The sequence below is a fragment of the Oncorhynchus tshawytscha genome, unplaced genomic scaffold, assembly GCF_018296145.1.
Source record: "Oncorhynchus tshawytscha isolate Ot180627B unplaced genomic scaffold, Otsh_v2.0 Un_scaffold_14841_pilon_pilon, whole genome shotgun sequence".
Taxonomy (NCBI): Eukaryota; Metazoa; Chordata; class Actinopteri; order Salmoniformes; family Salmonidae; genus Oncorhynchus; species Oncorhynchus tshawytscha.
This window is the reverse complement of record NW_024609761.1, coordinates 112,128-133,649: the sequence shown is the minus strand read 5'-3', so window position 1 is coordinate 133,649 and position 21,522 is coordinate 112,128. Positions and strand designations below refer to the sequence as shown.

General features: G+C 43.9%; 1 protein-coding gene across 2 annotated transcripts in view; it reads right to left on the bottom strand.

Moving 5' to 3' along the window:
- Window positions 1-3,239: 3,239 nt before the first annotated feature.
- Window positions 3,240-21,522, bottom strand: part of arfgap2 (ADP-ribosylation factor GTPase activating protein 2) — a 32,316-nt gene continuing 14,033 nt past the window's right edge. For both annotated transcript variants that reach the window (XM_024419256.2, XM_024419257.2), the window contains 8 exons: window positions 17,859-17,911; window positions 17,400-17,536; window positions 16,735-16,866; window positions 15,546-15,674; window positions 14,637-14,913; window positions 8,181-8,271; window positions 6,837-6,958; window positions 3,240-3,592 (listed from right to left, as the gene is read on the bottom strand). In XM_024419256.2, coding sequence (XP_024275024.2) covers window positions 3,572-3,592; window positions 6,837-6,958; window positions 8,181-8,271; window positions 14,637-14,913; window positions 15,546-15,674; window positions 16,735-16,866; window positions 17,400-17,536; window positions 17,859-17,911 — 962 coding nt within the window. In that variant the 3' untranslated portion in view covers window positions 3,240-3,571. The remainder of the gene's footprint in view (window positions 3,593-6,836; window positions 6,959-8,180; window positions 8,272-14,636; window positions 14,914-15,545; window positions 15,675-16,734; window positions 16,867-17,399; window positions 17,537-17,858; window positions 17,912-21,522) is intronic.

Below are 21,522 nucleotides of genomic sequence, written 5' to 3'. Positions count from 1 at the left end.
ATGGTGACAGCCATGAGTGAACACACTCAAACCCATCCCCATGGTGACAGCCATGAGTGAACACACTCAACCCCATCCCCATGGTGACAGCCATGGGCGAACACACTCAAACCCATCCCCATGGTGACAGTCATGGGCGAACACACTCAAACCCATCCCCATGGTGACAGTCATGGGTGAACACACTCAACCCCATCCCCATGGTGACAGTCATGGGTGAACACACTCAACCCCATCCCCATGGTGACAGTCATGGGTGAACACACTCAAAACCATCCCCATGGTTACAGTCATGGGTGAACACACTCAAAACCATCCCCATGGTTACAGTCATGGGTGAACACACTCAAAACCATCCCCATGGTTACAGTCATGGGTGAACACACTCAAAACCATCCCCATGGTTACAGTCATGGGTGAACACACTCAAAACCATCCCCATGGTTACAGTCATGGGTGAACACACTCGAACCCATCCCCATGGTGACAGTCATGGGTGAACACACTCAAAACCATCCCCATGGTTACAGTCATGGGTGAACACACTCAAACCCATCCCCATGGTGACAGCCATGGGTGAACACACTCAAACCCAAACTCAGTCCTGCCCGTGCACGTTTGTTTTTTTTGCCCTTGCACTACACAGCTGATAATAAAAACACTCGTCAAGCTTTGAATATTTTTAAATCAGCTGTGTAGCGTTAGGGCAAAAACCAAAACGGGGCCCCAGGATCAAGTTAGGGGCTTACCGTAAAAACACTGACCCCAACTAACACACGGCTGTTAGAGAAGCAGGAGGTGCCTTTTGAGAATCCTTTCCCCGTCAATAGACAACCATCTAACATGTCCATCAGTGGAGGCTGCTGAGAGGAGGACGGCTCATAATGGTCAGAGCGAATGGAATGAATGGTTTCACATGGTTTCCAGGTGTTTGATGCCGCTCCAGTCATTACCACAAGCCTGTCCTCCCCGATTAAGGTGCCACCAACCTCCTGTGGTGTATATCAAACTAAGGGGACTGTCCACGAGGGAGTAACCTTCTCCAGTCCATTACTGCTGCGATGCAGCCCGGGAATGAGAGCCTCAACTCTGTAATGATCATCTCAGCAAGCACCAATAAAATAGACAGAAACCATGAAATGGAAAGGGACCTCCATACAAAACAGACAATTGTGTTAATAAATGCCTTTGAACCAAGTGCATATCTAGAGCTATGGAAGGTGCTAGATCAACCCCCGCTACTACTGCCAATGGTGACATTCAAGGTCATCTTTTTTTGTAGTTGCAGAACAATTGTCAATCTATATATATCAATCTTCTGAGATACACAGCGCAACTGCAAAAGAGACAACCTGGAACACCAACCGTTGTTATAATGCAATTCCACCTTCCAGGCTCTGTGATACCAGACACCCTGTCTGTTCGTGATGAGATATCAGATAGAAATGTATTGTGTAGAACATACACCAGTCAGGAACAAGAGGTAATCACATCACCTCTGTGTGTATTATGTAGCATTTCTACCTGTAACATCCATTCATATATTTTCTTTGCCACATAAGACATTCGTGACCGGACCATCTCAAATAGTACTGAGGTGGCCCTGTTCTTGACGTTACACCTCATTTGACCAACGGTGGTAGGCTCCTCTTACCCGGTCTCTCATTTTCATAGGCAGGTCACCAGAAATAAACATCAAACGACGAGGGACCGAGTGACAGCCAGGCTCTGTCCAGTCACAGGTTTCACAACAATCTGATGAGCACGTCTTCCATTAGTCATTGCTCTTGCCATTCAACAAGACGGTACAGAATGAGGGATCAAACTCCCATTTAGAACAGAATGAGAGATCAAACTCCCATTTAGAACAGAATGAGGGATCAAACTCCCATTTAGTACAGAATGAGGGATCAAACTCCCATTTAGTACAGAATGAGGGATCAAACTCCCATTTAGAACAGAATGAGGGATCAAACTCCCATTTAGAACAGAATGAGGGATCAAACTCCCATTTAGAACAGAATGAGGGATCAAACTCCCATTTAGAACAGAATGAGGGATCAAACTCCCATTTAGTACAGAATGAGAACAGAATGAGGGATCAAACTCCCATTTAGAACAGAATGAGGGATCAAACTCCCATTTAGATCAAACACCCATTTAGAACAGAATGAGGGATCAAACTCCCATTTAGAACAGAATGAGGGATCAAACACCCATTTAGAACAGAATGAGGGATCAAACACCCATTTAGAACAGAATGAGGGATCAAACACCCATTTAGAACAGAATGAGGGATCAAACACCCATTTAGAACAGAATGAGGGATCAAACACCCATTTAGAACAGAATGAGGGATCAAACACCCATTTAGAACAGAATGAGGGATCAAACACCCATTTAGAACAGAATGAGGGATCAAACTCCCATTTAGAACAGAATGAGGGATCAAACTCCCATTTAGAACAGAAACTCAATAGAAAAGAGCACTATGCAGAAACACAGCTGAGTTGCATTCCCTCCCATGTCTAAGTAACTTATCTTAGGGTAGAAACAAAAGACCGTGTGAACTCAGATCCAGGTCTTCATGTATTCTATACAAGTGTGTTTCTCAACATTAGAGGTTAATATGGCTTCCCAAAGTTTATGTGGTGTGATTCTGTAAACCCAGTGACTGGTCACGCATGGACTGAAGGAGACCACCATCCACATTCTTACCAGCATCGACCATTCAGTCAAAGCACCCGATCATTCCTAAGAAACACACACTGAACTCTTTCCATTGAAAAAGGCTGAAAGCCAACCTTTCTTCATGACCCAACTGAAAACCTTTCAGACCCTGGTGAAGAACTCATATTGCACTGCAAGATGGGCTAGGTCATTACGTTTCTAAAATATAACCCCCCCTCCGTTCCCCGTCCATCTCCTGACCTTGGTAGATTGCGTCACTCAGTCAGAGAGTGGAGGTGTTGTGTTTTGATTCATGCTGTGTGGAGTTCAGTTAAAACATTCTTACAATGGAACTTTGTGTGATTAACGCGACTCCATTCAGACCAGAGAATGTCATCCGTTGTCATGGTAACTAAAATGAAAAGAGATAATCAACCGTACTGGACAACTGCTTCCCTTTGATGATGTTAATGCTGAATGGTTAAACGGCTCTGGCTGTTAAAATAGCGAGAGACGGTTGAAAACACACAGTAAAAACAATGTCAAAAAGCATAGTTCAACAGAGAGGATTGGTTATCACATCATTCTTAGAGAATACTTTATATCATTCATATTTTGTTTGAAATCAGAGACCAAAACAGTATAGAAAACAAGACTAGTTAGAACAGAAAAAAACTAAAACTTTACACCTTCCAGAGCTTTCTTCGCTGAAAATAAAACTTTGTCTCACTCTAAAAGGTGGATGGACAGACACAGTCATGCAATCTCTCTTCCCTTCTCTCACTACAGATACCAGTCAGTAGTGATGTGCTCTGTCCCCCCCCCTCCCCTCCACTCTCTGTCAGTATGACGTCATGGCTCCCTCTCCCCCTGCAGCTGGGTGTTGGTCGTCCTGGTCTCTTCAGTAGGCGCCATAGCGATCCTAACACAAACACAAGAGGCTGGGTCAGCACACTAAGATCCATCTCGTGATGTTTTCCTACCAATACTGGAGAACCAAACTGAAGAAAACTGACAAACAGGAAGAGACCACCTGGACTTGTTCAATACAAATGCTCAATTTCCCTTTTCCGTTGTGTGTCCTACTAGACAGGACAATAGAGTTTCTCTGTATGTGTAATTGTATTGTGTTGAGGTGTCTCTGGTCCCGTAGAGTTTCTCTGTATGTGTAATTGTATTGTGTTGAGGTGTCTCTGGTCCTGTAGAGTTTCTCTGTATGTGTAATTGTATTGTGTTGAGGTGTCTCTGGTCCTGTAGAGTTTCTCTGTATGTGTAATTGTATTGTGTTGAGGTGTCTCTGGTCCTGTAGAGTTTCTCTGTATGTGTAATTGTATTGTGTTGAGGTGTCTCTGGTCCTGTAGAGTTTCTCTGTATGTGTAATTGTATTGTGTTGAGGTGTCTCTGGTCCTGTAGAGTTTCTCTGTATGTGTAATTGTATTGTGTTGAGGTGTCTCTGGTCCCGTAGAGTTTCTCTGTATGTGTAATTGTATTGTGTTGAGGTGTCTCTGGTCCTGTAGAGTTTCTCTGTATGTGTAATTGTATTGTGTTGAGGTGTCTCTGGTCCTGTAGTTTCTCTGTATGTGTAATTGTATTGTGTTGAGGTGTCTCTGGTCCTAGAGTTTCTCTGTATGTGTAATTGTATTGTGTTGAGGTGTCTCTGGTCCCGTCTCTGTATGTGTAATTGTATTGTGTTGAGGTGTCTCTGGTCCTGTAGAGTTTCTCTGTATGTGTAATTGTATTGTGTTGAGGTGTCTCTGGTCCCGTAGAGTTTCTCTGTATGTGTAATTGTATTGTGTTGAGGTGTCTCTGGTCCCGTAGAGTTTCTCTGTATGTGTAATTGTATTGTGTTGAGGTGTCTCTGGTCCTGTAGAGTTTCTCTGTATGTGTAATTGTATTGTGTTGAGGTGTCTCTGGTCCCGTAGAGTTTCTCTGTATGTGTAATTGTATTGTGTTGAGGTGTCTCTGGTCCCGTAGAGTTTCTCTGTATGTGTAATTGTATTGTCCCGTAGAGTTGTATGTGTAAGGTGTCTCTGGTCCCGTAGAGTTTCTCTGTATGTGTAATTGTATTGTGTTGAGGTGTCTCTGGTCCCGTAGAGTTTCTCTGTATGTGTAATTGTATTGTGTTGAGGTGTCTCTGGTCCTGTAGAGTTTCTCTGTATGTGTAATTGTATTGTGTTGATTGTGTGTCTCTGGTCCCGTAGAGTTTCTCTGTATGTGTAATTGTATTGTGTTGAGGTGTCTCTGGTCCCGTAGAGTTTCTCTGTATGTGTAATTGTATTGTGTTGAGGTGTCTCTGGTCCCGTAGAGTTTCTCTGTATGTGTAATTGTATTGTGTTGAGGTGTCTCTGGTCCCGTTTCTCTGTATGAGTTTCTGGTCCCGTAGAGTTTCTCTGTATGTGTAATTGTATTGTGTTGAGGTGTCTCTGGTCCCGTAGAGTTTCTCTGTATGTGTAATTGTATTGTGTTGAGGTGTCTCTGGTCCCGTGGTATTTGAGGTGTCTCTGGTCCCGTATGTTTCTCTGTATGTGTAATTGTATTGTGTTGAGGTGTCTCTGGTCCCGTAGAGTTTCTCTGTATGTGTAATTGTATTGTGTTGAGGTGTCTCTGGTCCCGTAGAGTTTCTCTGTATGTGTAATTGTATTGTGTTGAGGTGTCTCTGGTCCCGTAGAGTTTCTCTGTATGTGTAATTGTATTGTGTTGAGGTGTCTCTGGTCCCGTAGAGTTTCTCTGTATGTGTAATTGTATTGTGTGTTGAGGTGTCTCTGGTCCCGTAGAGTTTCTCTGTATGTGTAATTGTATTGTGTTGAGGTGTCTCTGGTCCTGTAGAATTGTATTCTGGTCCCGTAGAGTTTCTCTGTATGTGTAATTGTATTGTGTTGAGGTGTCTCTGGTCCCGTAGAGTTTCTCTGTATGTGTAATTGTATTGTGTTGAGGTGTCTCTGGTCCTGTAGAGTTTCTCTGTATGTGTAATTGTATTGTGTTGAGGTGTCTCTGGTCCCGTAGAGTTTCTCTGTATGTGTAATTGTATTGTGTTGAGGTGTCTCTGGTCCCGTAGAGTTTCTCTGTATGTGTAATTGTATTGTGTTGAGGTGTCTCTGGTCCCGTAGAGTTTCTCTGTATGTGTAATTGTATTGTGTTGAGGTGTCTCTGGTCCTCTGTAGAGTTTCTCTGTATGTATGTGTAATTGTATTGTGTTGAGGTGTCTCTGGTCCTGTAGAGTTTCTCTGTATGTGTAATTGTATTGTGTTGAGGTGTCTCTGGTCCTGTAGAGTTTCTCTGTATGTCTCTGGTCCTGTAGAGTTTCTCTGTATGTGTAATTGTATTGTGTTGAGGTGTCTCTGGTCCCGTAGAGTTTCTCTGTATGTGTAATTGTATTGTGTTGAGGTGTCTCTGGTCCCGTAGAGTTTCTCTGTATGTGTAATTGTATTGTGTTGAGGTGTCTCTGGTCCTGTAGAGTTTCTCTGTATGTGTAATTGTATTGTGTTGAGGTGTCTCTGGTCCTGTAGAGTTTCTCTGTATGTGTAATTGTATTGTGTTGAGGTGTCGCTGATCCTGTAGAGTTTCTCTGTATGTGTAATTGTATTGTGTTGAGGTGTCTCTGGTCCCGTAGAGTTTCTCTGTATGTGTAATTGTATTGTGTTGAGGTGTCTCTGGTCCTGTAGAGTTTCTCTGTATGTGTAATTGTATTTCTCTGTATGTGTAATTGTATTGTGTTGAGGTGTCTCTGGTCCCGTAGTGTTTCTCTGTATTTCTCTGTATGTAATTGTATTGTGTTGAGGTGTCTCTGGTCCCGTAGAGTTTCTCTGTATGTGTAATTGTATTGTGTTGAGGTGTCTCTGGTCCCGTAGAGTTTCTCTGTATGTGTAATTGTATTGTGTTGAGGTGTCTCTGGTCCCGTAGAGTTGCTCTGTATGTGTAATTGTATTGTATTGTGTTGAGGTGTCTCTGATCCTGTAGAGTTTCTCTGTATGTGTAATTGTATTGTGTTGAGGTGTCTCTGGTCCTGTAGAGTTTCTCTGTATGTGTAATTGTATTGTGTTGAGGTGTCTCTGGTCCCGTAGAGTTTCTCTGTATGTGTAATTGTATTGTGTTGAGGTGTCTCTGGTCCCGTAGAGTTTCTCTGTATGTGTAATTGTATTGTGTTGAGGTGTCTCTGGTCCTGTCACCTGTATGGTGTTCATGACGCCGTTGGCCAGCACGGCCATCTTGCCCGCCACAGTCTTCACCCCCTGTTTGAACTGAGCAATGTCTGGCCCCGTCGGCAGCACACTCTCATAACCTGCTGCCCCTACAGAGACGGAGATCAAACTGTTATGAGAATTTTGTTATCAATGTTCATAAACTTCAATTAATCTACTCATTCTGCAACCCAGAGTTTGTAAGATTCTGGTTGAATGAAACAGACAAGAGTCCCAACTTACAATAGTCAAAATGTTTATTCACGGGAACGTTCTCCAGTCCATTACACAAAAACATCCATTTTATACTTGCTCTTTACTTACGCACATACTTTCACACAAACAGTAGATATCCTACGCACATACATACACACAAACAGTAGGTGAGTTTTATCCTTCTCCGTAGTTCTCACCACTGTGTATCACTACCCAGCCGACAGTTCCATTCCCCCCAGATTAGGGAGACCTTGAGAAGTACTCCCTGTCCTCATAAGTTTATCCATAGTTCTCACCACTGTGTATCACTACCCAGCCGACAGTTCCATTCCCCCCAGATTAGGGAGACCTTGAGAAGTACTCCCTGTCCTCATAAGTTTATCCATAGTTCTCACCACTGTGTATCACTACCCAGCCGACAGTTCCATTCCCCACCAGATTAGGGAGACCTTGAGAAGTACTCCCTGTCCTCATAAGTTTATCCATAGTTCTCACCACTGTGTATCACTACCCAGCCGACAGTTCCATTCCCCCAGATTAGGGAGACCTTGAGAAGTACTCCCTGTCCTCATAAGTTTATCCATAGTTCTCACCACTGTGTATCACTACCCAGCCAACAGTTCCATTCCCCCCAGATTAGGGAGACCTTGAGAAGTACTCCCTGTCCTCATAAGTTTATCCATAGTTCTCACCACTGTGTATCACTACCCAGACAACAGTTCCATTCCCTCCAGATTAGGGAGACCTTGAGAAGTACTCCCTGTCCTCATAAATTCCTCAGAGTTCTAGCCAGGTCGGTTCAAACACAGTGTAATTGTTCTTCGGTATTTTCTTAGGCACACACACACACACATATACACACACACACATTTCTCTCCCTCCCAGTCCAACCTAGTTGGACTTATGTTTAATACTTTAATTATTCCTTATCCATGCTACATAAACTATACTCTCTAATGGTTACGTTTCAGGGTAGAAATATTTAATCATTATCTATAAACATATAAATGATTTTATCACAAACAAACATTAACAAATACTCAAACACACTCTCATAACTTGCTGCCCCTACAGAGACAGAGAGAGATCAAACACACACACAACATTAACCCTTACCTGTGTCACGGTCACTCCCGTCCCCAAACAGGTCAGCAGAGCTGATGGACGTGTTGCCAGACAGGCCCTCCAGACGTGTCTTGGCCTCATACTGGGGAATGACAGAACACCATTTCATTAGACTAGACAACACCATCGCATTCGCTTGACTAGGCAACACCAACGACACAATCTCACTAGTTTAGGGTTGATCCCATTTAGACTGGTCGATTGTTTGGTCAAAATGCTGTTGGTCGACCAATATTTCTTTAGTTGAGCAGTCAGTCGCAATATTATATATATTTTTTAATTGTACATCTGATTGGCGCCTGTCTGATTGGACTGATCCCTTGTGGTGGCCGTGGAACAGTCCATCACTAAGACATGTGCTACTGAAATTCTATATGGTTACATTACATAAGAACAATGGTGCAACACTAATAAAAATATTATTTTATAACAAATACGCTTGGATAGTGGTCGCTGTCCGCGGTTCTGAAACATCAGTGCGCTGTTGAATTGGTGCCTTTTCCTGGACCATGTTGCTATGTGGATAAAACCAGAGTTAACCAGCATATTGGTGTTGAGAACAATGCGACGGAGACAGCAGTGGAGTGAGGAGACGAGGAAACAGCCCTTGCCTAAATTGTCTAGTCACAAAATGCCAGATACAGCAATTTCACAAATTAGGCAATAAATAAATATTTGCTATGTTTTAACAAAGGATTTAGAATGTGTTTCATTAGATGAGGTTCTGGTATTACACTGGACAAAAAAAGGCCCCAGAAATGTTTCATACGCAACCTTACTTCTCTCAAATTGTGTGCACAAATTTGTTTACATCCCTGTTAGTGAGCATTTCTCCTTCGCCAAGATAATCCATCCACCTGACAGGTGTGGCATATCAAGAAGCTGATTAAAAGGCATGATTCATTACACAGGTGCACCTTGTGCTAGGGACAATAAAAAGGCCACTCTAAAAATGTGCAGTTTTGTCACTCAACACAATGCCACAGATGTCTCAAGATGAGGGAGCGTGCAATTGGCATACTAGCTGCAGGAATGTCCACCAGAGCTGTTGCCAGAGAATTGAATGTTAATTTCTCTACCATAAGCCGCCTCCAACATCGTTTTAGAGAATTTGTCAGTACGTCCATCCTGCCTCACAACCGCAGACAACGTGTTTGGTGTCTTGTGGGCGAGCGGTTTACTGATGTTCTCAACGTTGACAGAGTGCCCCACATGTAGTGGGGGGATGGTATGGGCAGGGATAAGCTACGGACAACGAACACAATTGCATTTTATCGATGGCATTTTGACTGCACAGAGACACCGTGATGAGACCCAGCATATTGGTGTTGTGCCATTCATCCACCACCATCACCTCGGCCCCATGTCGCAAGGATCTGTACACAATTCCTGGAAGCTGAAAATGTCCCACTTATTCCATGTTGCCCATTGAGCATGTTTGGGATGCTATGGATCGACGTGTACGGCAGCGTGTTCCAGTCCCCGCCAATATCCAGAAACAATGACAACCGTTGAAGAGAAGTGGGACAATATCCCACAGGCCACAATCAACATCCTGATAAACTCTATGTGAAGGCGAGGTGTTACGCTGCATGAGGCAAATGGTGGTCACACCAGATACTGACTGGTTTCCTGATCCACTACATTTAAAAAAAAGTATATTTTGGTAGAAAGAACAGAATACTCTCGGTTGACCAATATTTGAATTTATTTTACAGGGACAGCCCTACATTAGCTAGACTAGTCAACACCAACAACACCATCTCATTAGACTAGTCAACACCTGTTCAGGAGTCTTATGGCTTGGGGGTAAAAACTGTTGAGAAGCCTTTTTGTCCTAGACTTGGCACTCCGTTACCGCTTGCCATGCGGTAGTAGAGAGAACAGTCTATGACTGGGGTGGCTGGCTAAAGTCTTTGACAATTTTCAGGGCCTTCCTCTGACACTGCCTGGTGTAGAGGTCCTGGACGGCAGGCTGCTTTGCCCCAGTGATGTACTGGGCCGTACGCACTACCCTCTGAAGTGCCTTGCGGTCGGAGGCCAAACAAATGCTGTACCAGGCAGTGACGCAACCGGTCAGATGTTGCAGCTGTGGAACCTTTTGAGGATCTCAGGACCCATGCCAAATCTTTTTAGTTTCCTGAGGGGGAATAGGCTTTGTCGTGCCCTCTTCACGACTGTCTTGGTGTGATTGGACCATTCTAGTTTGTTGATGTGGACACCAAGGAATTTGAAGCTCTCAACCTGCTCCACTACAGCCCCGTCGATGAGAATGGGGAAGTGCTAGGTGCTCCTTTTCCTGTAGTCCACAACGATTTCCTTGGTCTTGGTTACGTTGAGGGATAGGTTGTTATTCTGGCACCATCCGACCAGGTCTCTGACCTCCTCCCTAAAGGCTTTCTCATCGTTGTCAGTGATCAGGCCTACCAATGTTGTGTTGTCAGCAAACTTAATGATGGTGTTGGAGTCGTGCCTGGCCATGCAGTCGTGGGTGAACAGGGAGTACAGGAGGGGACTGAGCACACACCCTTGGGGAGCTCCAGTGTTGAGGATCAGCGTGGTAGATGTGTTGCTACCTACCCTCACCACCTGGGGGCAGCCCATCAGGAAGTCCAGGATCCAGTTGCAAAGGGAGGTGTTTAGTCCCAGGTTCCTTAGCTTTGATGGTACTATGGTGTTGAACGCTGAGCTGTAGTCAATGAATAGCATTCTCACATAGGTGTTCCTTTTGTCCAGGTGGGAAAGGGCAGTGTGGAGTGCAATGGAGATTGCATCATCTGTGGATCTGTTTGGGCGGTATGCAAATTACTACTTGGCGTCATGAGACAGCCTTTTTCTGCTCTTCCGAATAAAACCCCCACCGTGAGAATTTCTCAACGGACCATGTTTCTCTCAATCACGAGAGGACAAAGGTTGCAGACCAGCTTACCTCGATAACGAGAGGGCCAAGGTTTGAGACCAGACTGCTGAATCTTTTAACCATACCACGTTGTTAAACTCTTAGACTATCGATACCAACAGAATAAGAACAAGTCTTTGATATTAATTACTAGTCTGCAGCTAGGAATTCGGTATCATTGATCGCGAATACCGACAACCGCTGAAACATCTATTCTACAAAGACATGAATGAATGTCACTCTGAACTATCTATTCTAACCACGATCGAGAGAGAGCGGACAGACTCCAACAGAAACAAACTTTCCAACAGAGATCCCGACGACACACTGAGCGTAAATATATATATTGATTGCAATTATTCCCGAATGAGTGAGCATTCATGTGCAAAGGATTAGCATTTCAATTGTTATAATTATCAACTTTGTCGTGTCTTTTATCTCAGTCGACCCCCACTTCCCTTTTGTCCACCAAGCCGCGATATCGGTTTATCCCACTAGGGAAACTCCACTATCATTTCCTTGTAACTATCTACTGTTTGTTTATGCATTTCTGTGAATTACTTAGTTAGTAAATAAATGATTTTAGGACAATTGTTGTATGGATGACTCATAGTGAAGACTGGGTTCGTTCAGATAACCAACAATTTACGACATTTGGAATGAGACTAACGTGAGGTAAAGAAGAATTCATTAATCAGAAGACTTTTGATCAGATATGAAAATATATGAAAAGTTATATTAGGAAAATTATAACTTTGTAATCTGAATATTTTCCATGGTGCCACAACTTCCTAGTTAATTACAGTTACAAGACTAATCAGTTTAATCACGTAATAATAATTAGAGTTATTTGATAAATAGGTCTTCAGTTTTAATAATGCCAAAGACAACAACACCATCTCATCTTAAAAGTAGAAATAGAATGAAACAAACAGGCATTATATTTTTGCTCTATTATAGTGGCCACTATAGTTGAAATCGCTCAAGTGCACAAGGCTACATGTGTGCAAAACTAACATTCACTGAGTAAAAAAATGTAATAATTCCCCCTCACTCACACACAAGTGTTACTGTCACAACTAAGCCATATCTGTGGGCTACACATTACTGCATTGTACACTATCTGCCTGTGGTTATCTGTTCTACAATGTTCCAGCAGAGCATGAGACCCTTTGTTGGCATAATTGATCTCTTTCAGGCAGAGAGAACACCTGGCCTACCCCTTTATATCAACTGTATTGAAAAAGTGAGAAGGGGGGGGGGTGGTGTTCCTTTCACCTCTATAGTGGCATCCAGCTTAAGCCAGGCCCAGCTCCAGCTACACTTGATCCCTGAATACACGTGTTCTTCTCTCTTCTTGCTCTTGCTGCTGGTGATTCTCTTATCCACCTCTATGCAGACGACACCATTCTGTATACTTCTAGCCCCTCCTTGGACACTGTGTTAACTAACCTCCAGACGAGCTTCAATGCCATCCAACTTTCCTTCCGTGGCCTCCATCTGATCTTAAACGCAAGTAAAACTAAATGCATGCTTTTCAATCGATTGCTGCCCGCACCTGCCCACCCGTCCAGCATCACTACTCTGGACGGCTCTGACTTAGAATATGTGGACAACTACAAATACCTGGGTGTCTGGTTAGACTGTAAACTCTCCTTCCAGACTCACATTAAGCATCTCCAATCCAAAATTAAATCTAGAATCGGCTTCCTATATCGCAACAAAGCATCCTTCACTCATGCTGCCAAACATACCCTCGTAAAACTGACCATCCTACCGATCCTCGACTTCGACGATGTCATTTATAAAATAGCCTCCAACACTCTACTCAACAAACTGGATGCAGTCTATCACAGTGCCATCCATTTGTCACCAAAGCCCCATACACTACCCACCATTGCGACCTGTACGCTCTCGTTGGTTTGCCCTCGCTTCATACTCGTCGCAAAACCCACTGGCTACAGGTTATCTACAAGTCTCTGCTAGGTAAAGCCCTGACTTATCTCAGCTCACTGATCACCATAGCAGCACCCACTCGTGGCACGCGCTCCAGCAGGTATATCTCACTGGTCACCCCCAAAGCCAATTCCTCCTTTGGTCGTCTTTCCTTCCGGTTCTCTGCTGCCCATGATTGGAACGAATTGCAAAAATCTCTGAAGCTGGAGACTCACATCTCCCTCACTAGCTTTAAGCACCAGCTGTCAGAGCATTTTACAGATCACTGCACCTGTACATAGCCCATCTGTAAACAGCCCATCTATCTACCTACCTCATCCCCATATTGGTATTTATTTATTCTGCTCCTTTGCACCCCAGTATCTCTACCTGCACATTCATCTTCTGCCGATCTACCATTTAATTGCTATATTGTAATTACTTCACCACCATGGCCTATTTATTTCCTTAACTTACCTCATTTGCACTCACTGTACATAGACTTTGTTTTCTTTTGATCTTTTTTTATTTTTAAATTAATTTATTTTACCTTTATTTAACCAGGCAAGTCATTTAAGAACACATTCTTATTTTCAATGACGGCCTGGGAACAGTGGGTTAACTGCCTGTTCAGGGGCAGAACGACAGATTTGTACCTTGTCAGCTCTGTATTATTGACTGTATGTTTTGTTTATTCCATGTGTAACTCTGTGTTGTTGTATGTGTCGAATTGCTACGTTTTATCTTGGCCAGGTCGCAGTTGCAAATGAGAACTTGTTCTCAACTAGCCTACCTGGTTAAATGAAGGTGGAATACATTAAAAAAAACATCCCAAAAAGTCAGTTTAGTTGGCGCCATCGATTTGAGTAATCCACTACCCCTAAACTTTGTTTCAACAAGTCAAAATACGTTTCTATTTAATCCTCAGATACCCTAAAATGTAATTAAACTATAATATTTCATACAGAAAGTAGTATGTTCAATAGGAAAACGATATTTGCAAGTGCGTGTCCTTATCATCGCACGCGCATACACAAATTTCCAAGTCTGTGTCCCTGTAGTAAAACTCATTATTCTTACTCGTTTTGGAAGAAACAAGCCTGAAACCTTGAACAAAGACTACTGACACCCAGTGGAAGCCACAGGAATTGCAATACGGGAGCTGAAATGTAGTATGCCCCTATACTTTCCATTGTAACAGCACGGGCTCTCAAAAAAAAATCTGGTTGGTTTTTTCTTTGGATTTTCTCCTACCATGTCTATTGTGTTATAGTCTCATACATTATTTTAACATTTCTACAAACTTCAAAGTGTTTTCTTTCCAATGGTACCAATTATATGCATATCCTGGCTTCAGGGCCTGAGCAACAGGCAGTTTACTTTGGCACGTCAGTCAGGCGGGAATTGAGAAAAAAGGACCCTAGCCTGAAGAAGTACTATAGCGAATTGGTTAGGTTACTAATGTTAGCTCATCTGATGTTGTGATGTCAGCTTGCTAACGTTAGCGGCTTTAATAGCCAGCTAATTTAAATGCGACACGCTTTGCTTTTTAAGTTCCCGTTCAGTTGACAGGTGGCTTGGTATTTGTTGGTAATACAGTGGTGTAACTTTACCTCGGCATAGCTCTCACGGCCAAAGAACATGTCGGAAGAGATGGCCTTGGCGTTGGCAAACTTCTGCCGGGCCTCGCTCGACTCGGACACGGGCGCCGCCGTCTCCGCCTTCCGCCGACTGGGCCGTTCTCCGATAGGCTGGATGCTGGAGATTGTCACCTCCTCTCTAGGCTCCTCATTCTCCAGGGCCCAGGAGGAGGTGAAGGAGGCCACTCCCCCATCAGAGTCCCACCGCGAGCCGAAGCCGTCGCCCGGCGTGAACGGGTTGTCCTTGTACCTGTCCCAACAAAACACACACAGAGGCAGGGACAGATCCAATGTTGTTGGTCAGGTAGGGATACACAAGGACGCATTCATAATGGATTAGATCTGAGGAAACAGAGGTAGATGAAGGGATATATTACACAGACCCAAGGCTCTACCCCTAACCCAAGGCTCTACCCCTAACCCACAGACCCAAGGCTCTACCCCTAACCCACAGACCCAAGGCTCTACCCCTAACCCACAGACCCAAGGCTCTACCCCTAACCCATAGACCCAAGGCTCTACCCCTAACCCATAGACCCAAGGCTCTACCCCTAACCCATAGACCCAAGGCTTTACCCCTAACCCATAGACCCAAGGCTCTACACCTAACCCATAGACCCAAGACTCTAAGATAATTATGAAAGGATTGGATAGGTGTCTTAGCAAGATGAAGACAGGTATATCAAGCCTATCTGAAGGCAAGTTGGAACCATTACCATATTGTTAATACCAATCCAGTCCTTTCAGCTGTATACAACAAACCCAGTGCCTGGGAGGTAGCTAGCTTGGGGTTGGAAGTCCATTTGGAATTGGACAGAAACCCATTTTTCAACTACTACTCCATAGGAGAAGACATTCCGATCTGTTTGGGGTGTGACGTACTTAGGGGGTCCGGAGGAGAAGCCCGGTTCATCCAACATGTCCAGTTTCGAGCGAGGCGAGGACTTGGCCCCCAAGGGTGTCTCCTGCTCAATCACCTGCATCTCTGACATCACTGAGTGAGATATGGTGCTGGAATACGCAGAATACACACTCACTTAAGTCATGTCCGCACACAATAATGTACTGCAACACAATCTACACACACACAGACACCGTAAACACATAAACACCACTGAAGTTAAAGCCACACTCTGTAACATGGCATCCCATCAAAGAGTGGGACACCAACCAAAAGCGTAAATAATTAGAGGGATACTTCGGGATTTTTGGCAATTAGGACCTTTATCTACTTCCCCAGAGTCGTCAGATCAACTCCTTGATCTACTTCCCCAGAGTCGTCAGATCAACTCCTTGATCTACTTCCCCAGAGTCGTCAGATCAACTCCTTGATCTACTTCCCCAGAGTCGTCAGATCAACTCCTTGATCTACTTCCCCAGAGTCGTCAGATCAACTCCTTGATCTACTTCCCCAGAGTCGTCAGATCAACTCCTTGATCTACTTCCCCAGAGTCGTCAGATCAACTCCTTGATCTACTTCCCCAGAGTCGTCAGATCAACTCCTTGATCTACTTCCCCAGAGTCGTCAGATCAACTCCTTGATCTACTTCCCCAGAGTCGTCAGATCAACTCCTTGATCTACTTCCCCAGAGTCGTCAGATCAACTCCTTGATCTACTTCCCCAGAGTCGTCAGATCAACTCCTTAATCTACTTCCCCAGAGTTGTCAGATCAACTCCTTTATCTACTTCCCCAGAGTCAGATCAACTCCTTTATCTACTTCCCCAGAGTCAGATCAACTCCTTGATACCATTTTTATGTCTCTGTGTGCAGATACACATACACTTCCAGTCATTGCGCTAACGCTAGTTAGCATTGGCTCACAAAACTCTCTCTAACTTCCTTCAAACTTGACACGGACTATAAAAATGGTGTCCACGAGTCCATCTGACTCTGGGGAAGTAGATAAAAGGGCCTCATTGCCAAAATCCCAAAGTATCGTTTAAGCAGGAATGCTATAGCCTACAGTAGCACATGCAAACAGGCAGCACTCATTTGCTATTTGTAGTGCTCAAGGAACGCTTATTCCATGAGAGAAACATGACTGTTCTTTGAAAACATGGTTTGATTACCTGCGGTTGCCGAAGCCCATGCCCAGTCTCTCAGCCTGCTCTCTCTTCTTACCCTCCATGTTCTGCATCTTCTTGTTGTCCATCTTCCTGTCAATCTCCAGCTCCTTGTAGGCCAGGCGCATGGAGGCCACACTGCAAAAAAAAAACACATTTGTCAATTGTTCTACATTAATTTGCAACAATTTTTGAATTTTAGGAAATTCTCCTCCCGACCATGTCGTTCTCCTCGTAAAATGATTACCAACATTAATAATTCTTTGGCACTGAGTGTACAAAACATGAGGAACACCATCTAATATCGAGTTGCAATCCCCTTTGTCCTTAGAACAGCCTCAATTCGTCAGGCCATGGACTCCACATGATGTGTAAAATGTATTAAGACAATAATTATCATTTTTCTCCACGATTATGGTCCATACTTGTCGGTTACACGATAATACGATTATTGAGCCAGCGGATGTCACTACTCGCTGTCCTAAAGGATCCCTTCCATTCACTTTCTGTACGCAGAAGTAGGCTGCATTATTTATCCAACCTCTGAACAGTCTGGTCATGAGAAGACAGCAAATATTAATTTAGTGTAACACTGAAACAGCAGGAAGAACAGAATCTGGTGCGGAGGTGTTTCCATACTCTCTGACTGTCAAACTGTGTGGTTCACTCACATGGACTCCTCTGCCTGTTTCTTAGCATCAGCTGCTTGCTCCTCTCTCTGCTTCTCGGCTACCTGGGCCTGTTTCTCCACCTCCGAGAAGCTCTTACTGCTCACCTTCTGGGCCCCCAGGCCCTTCTTAGCACCCAGCTGGAGGGAGAGAGGAGCACAGAGGAGATGGTTACACACAGCTGGGGACAGATAGAGGAAATGACTGCCCCCCAGTGGACAAGTGGTAGTATTACATTCATGGTTTGATCAACGCACTCTTGATTCATTAGCCAGGTTTGGTGATTCTGATTTGGGACATTTGTTTTTCTGGTCAACGTGACTTATCCAGGAACAACACCGAGCCCTAACTACATGCCAGATCTAGTGCTCCACGTGTTTCCTAATCAGATCACGTGACCAGCCAAAACCCTGCTCCTCACGCAGAGCCCCCTGTCTGAGTACTAAAGGGGGTGTAACCTACCCCTTTCTTAGTAGTGCTGGGCTTCTTTTTCCCAATGATGGATTGCTTCACATCTGTAACACAAAGCTCATCATTAGAACACTGGTGGACAGCGACAGGCCAGGGACTCCCGAGTTGTAATCGCTCTGCATAACTTTGAAAAAGGACTGCAAGTTCTACACACACACACACACACAATGTTTACCCCTACAAATGCATAGACGTGCATGTGAACGCACAAACCGCTGTATGTTTCCCCTCTTGTTAAAAGGTGCAAACATTCAGTATCCTTAGCAGACGCGACCCGAAGAACATGTCAACGCAGTCAGATTGAGAAATAGCATCCCAACGGTCCTTTTATCCAGTCAGAGCCGTTTCACGACAAGCCATGTGCTACAGTCAGCAGTGTTTTATCACTGCAGCTGAGGGACAGCACCATTGTCATACACCTGACAGAAATCGTTCCATAACTTTAGAATAATGTAAACTAATGAGACACACAGTTACTATAATAAGTATTCACACCATTGAACTTTCAAATTTTAATACGAAGTAGAACTGAAATGATAAGCACCAAATCATTGATCCATACCAAATACTCCATGTCAAACTGAAAATAAAATTATATAAAATGTTCACAAATTAAGAAAAATGAATATCTCAAATATCTTGATTGTATAGATATAGGCAAGCCTAAATGAGTTGAGCAGAAAACATTTGTGGAGCAAATCACACAATAAGTTGCATGACCTCCGTGTGTGAAATAATAGGGGTCAACATGAGTTGAATGACCCTTTCTTGGTACCCCAAACATACAACCTCTGTAAGGTCAGACACATTTCAGTTGTACAACTGACTAGGTGTCCCCCTTTCCCCTCAGTGAAGTAGTGCATTTCAAGCAGAGATTCAAACAACGATCGGGGAGCTTTTCAAATGCCTCATGAAGAAGAGGCAGCGATTGGTAGATGGGTAAAAAAAATACTACTAATAATAATTTTTGTAAATATATTTTTTTAAAGCAGGCACTGAATATCCCTTTAAGCATGATCAAGTTATTAATTAAGCTTTGGCTGGTTTATCAAACCACCCAGACACAAAGATACAGATGTCCTTCCTAACTGAGCTGCCGGACGGGAAGGAAACCGTGCAGTGATGTCATCATGAGTCCTACTGTGACTTTAAAACAGCTACAGGGTTTAATGGCGGTGAGGGGATAAAACTAAGGATGGCTCAACCACATTGTAGTCACTCCACAATACTGATCTAAATGACAGTCAAAAGAAGGAAGTCTGTACAGTATTTTATCCCTCACTTTGACATGAGACTATTTTGTGTAGATCAGCGATGAAAAAAATTACATTTAAATACATTTTAACCCCAATTTGTAACACAATAAAACATGAAGAAGTCCGAGGCTACATGTTGAATGATAGACACTAAGTCTGATAGGTCTGTGACCGAGGCTACATGTTGAATGATAGACACTAAGTCTGCTAGGTCTGTGACCGAGGCTACATGTTGAATGATAGACACTAAGTCTGCTAGGTCTGTGACCGAGGCTACATGTTGAATGATAGACACTAAGTCTGCTAGGTCTGTGACCGAGGCTACATGTTGAATGATAGACACTAAGTCTGCTAGGTCTGTGACCGAGGTTACATGTTGAATGATAGACACTAAGTCTGCTAGGTCTGTGACCGAGGCTACATGTTGAATGATAGACACTAAGTCTGCTAGGTCTGTGACCGAGGCTACATGTTGAATGATAGACACTAAGTCTGCTAGGTCTGTGACCGAGGCTACATGTTGAATGATAGACACTAAGTCTGCTAGGTCTGTGACCGAGGCTACATGTTGAATGATAGACACTAAGTCTGCTAGGTCTGTGACCGAGGCTACATGTTGAATGATAGACACTAAGTCTGCTAGGTCTGTGACCGAGGCTACATGTTGAATGATAGACACTAAGTCTGCTAGGTCTGTGACCGAGGCTACATGTTGAATGATAGACACTAAGTCTGCTAGGTCTGTGACCGAGGCTACATGTTGAATGATAGACACTAAGTCTGCTAGGTCTGTGACCGAGGCTACATGTTGAATGATAGACACTAAGTCTGCTAGGTCTGTGACCGAGGCTACATGTTGAATGATAGACACTAAGTCTGCTAGGTCTGTGACCGAGGCTACATGTTGAATGATAGACACTAAGTCTGCTAGGTCTGTGACCGAGGCTACATGTTGAATGATAGACACTAAGTCTGCTAGGTCTGTGACCGAGGCTACATGTTGAATGATAGACACTAAGTCTGCTAGGTCTGTGACCGAGGCTCATGTTGAATGATAGACACTAAGTCTGCTAGGTCTGTGACCGAGGCTACATGTTGAATGATAGACACTAAGTCTGCTAGGTCTGTGACCGAGGCTACATGTTGAATGATAGACACTAAGTCTGCTAGGTCTGTGACCGAGGCTACATGTTGAATGATAGACACTAAGTCTGCTAGGTCTGTGACCGAGGCTACATGTTGAATGATAGACACTAAGTCTGCTAGGTCTGTGACCGAGGCTACATGTTGAATGATAGACACTAAGTCTGCTAGGTCTGTGACCGAGGCTACATGTTGAATGATAGACACTAAGTCTGCTAGGTCTGTGACCGAGGCTACATGTTGAATGATAGACACTAAGTCTGCTAGGTCTGTGACCGAGGCTACATGTTGAATGATAAGACACTAAATGTCTGTCTGCTAGGTCTGTGACCGAGGCTACATGTTGAATATAAGACACTAAGTCTGCTAGGTCTGTGACCGAGGCTACATGTTGAATATAAGACACTAAGTCTGCTAGGTCTGTGACCGAGGCTACATGTTGAATGATAGACACTAAGTCTGCTAGGTCTGTGACCGAGGCTACATGTTGAATATAAGACACTAAGTCTGCTAGGTCTGTGACCGAGGCTACATGTTGAATGATAGACACTAAGTCTGATAGGTCTGTGACCGAGGCTACATGTTGAATGATAGACACTAAGTCTGCTAGGTCTGTGACCGAGGCTACATGTTGAATGATAGACACTGTAAGTCTGCTAGGTCTGTGACCGAGGCTACATGTTGAATGATAGACACTAAGTCTGCTAGGTCTGTGACCGAGGCTACATGTTGAATGATAGACACTGTAAGTCTGCTAGGTCTGTGACCGAGGCTACATGTTGAATGATAGACACTAAGTCTGCTAGGTCTGTGACCGAGGCTACATGTTGAATGATAGACACTAAGTCTGCTAGGTCTGTGACCGAGGCTACATGTTGAATGATAGACACTAAGTCTGATAGGTCTGTGACCGAGGCTACATGTTGAATGATAGACACTAAGTCTGCTAGGTCTGTGACCGAGGCTACATGTTGAATGATAGACACTAAGTCTGATAGGTCTGTGACCGAGGCTACATGTTGAATGATAGACACTAAGTCTGCTAGGTCTGTGACCGAGGCTACATGTTGAATGATAGACACTAAGTCTGCTAGGTCTGTGACCGAGGCTACATGTTGAATGATAGACACTAAGTCTGATAGGTCTGTGACCGAGGCTACATGTTGAATGATAGACACTAAGTCTGCTAGGTCTGTGACCGAGGCTACATGTTGAATGATAGACACTAAGTCTGCTAGGTCTGTGACCGAGGCTAC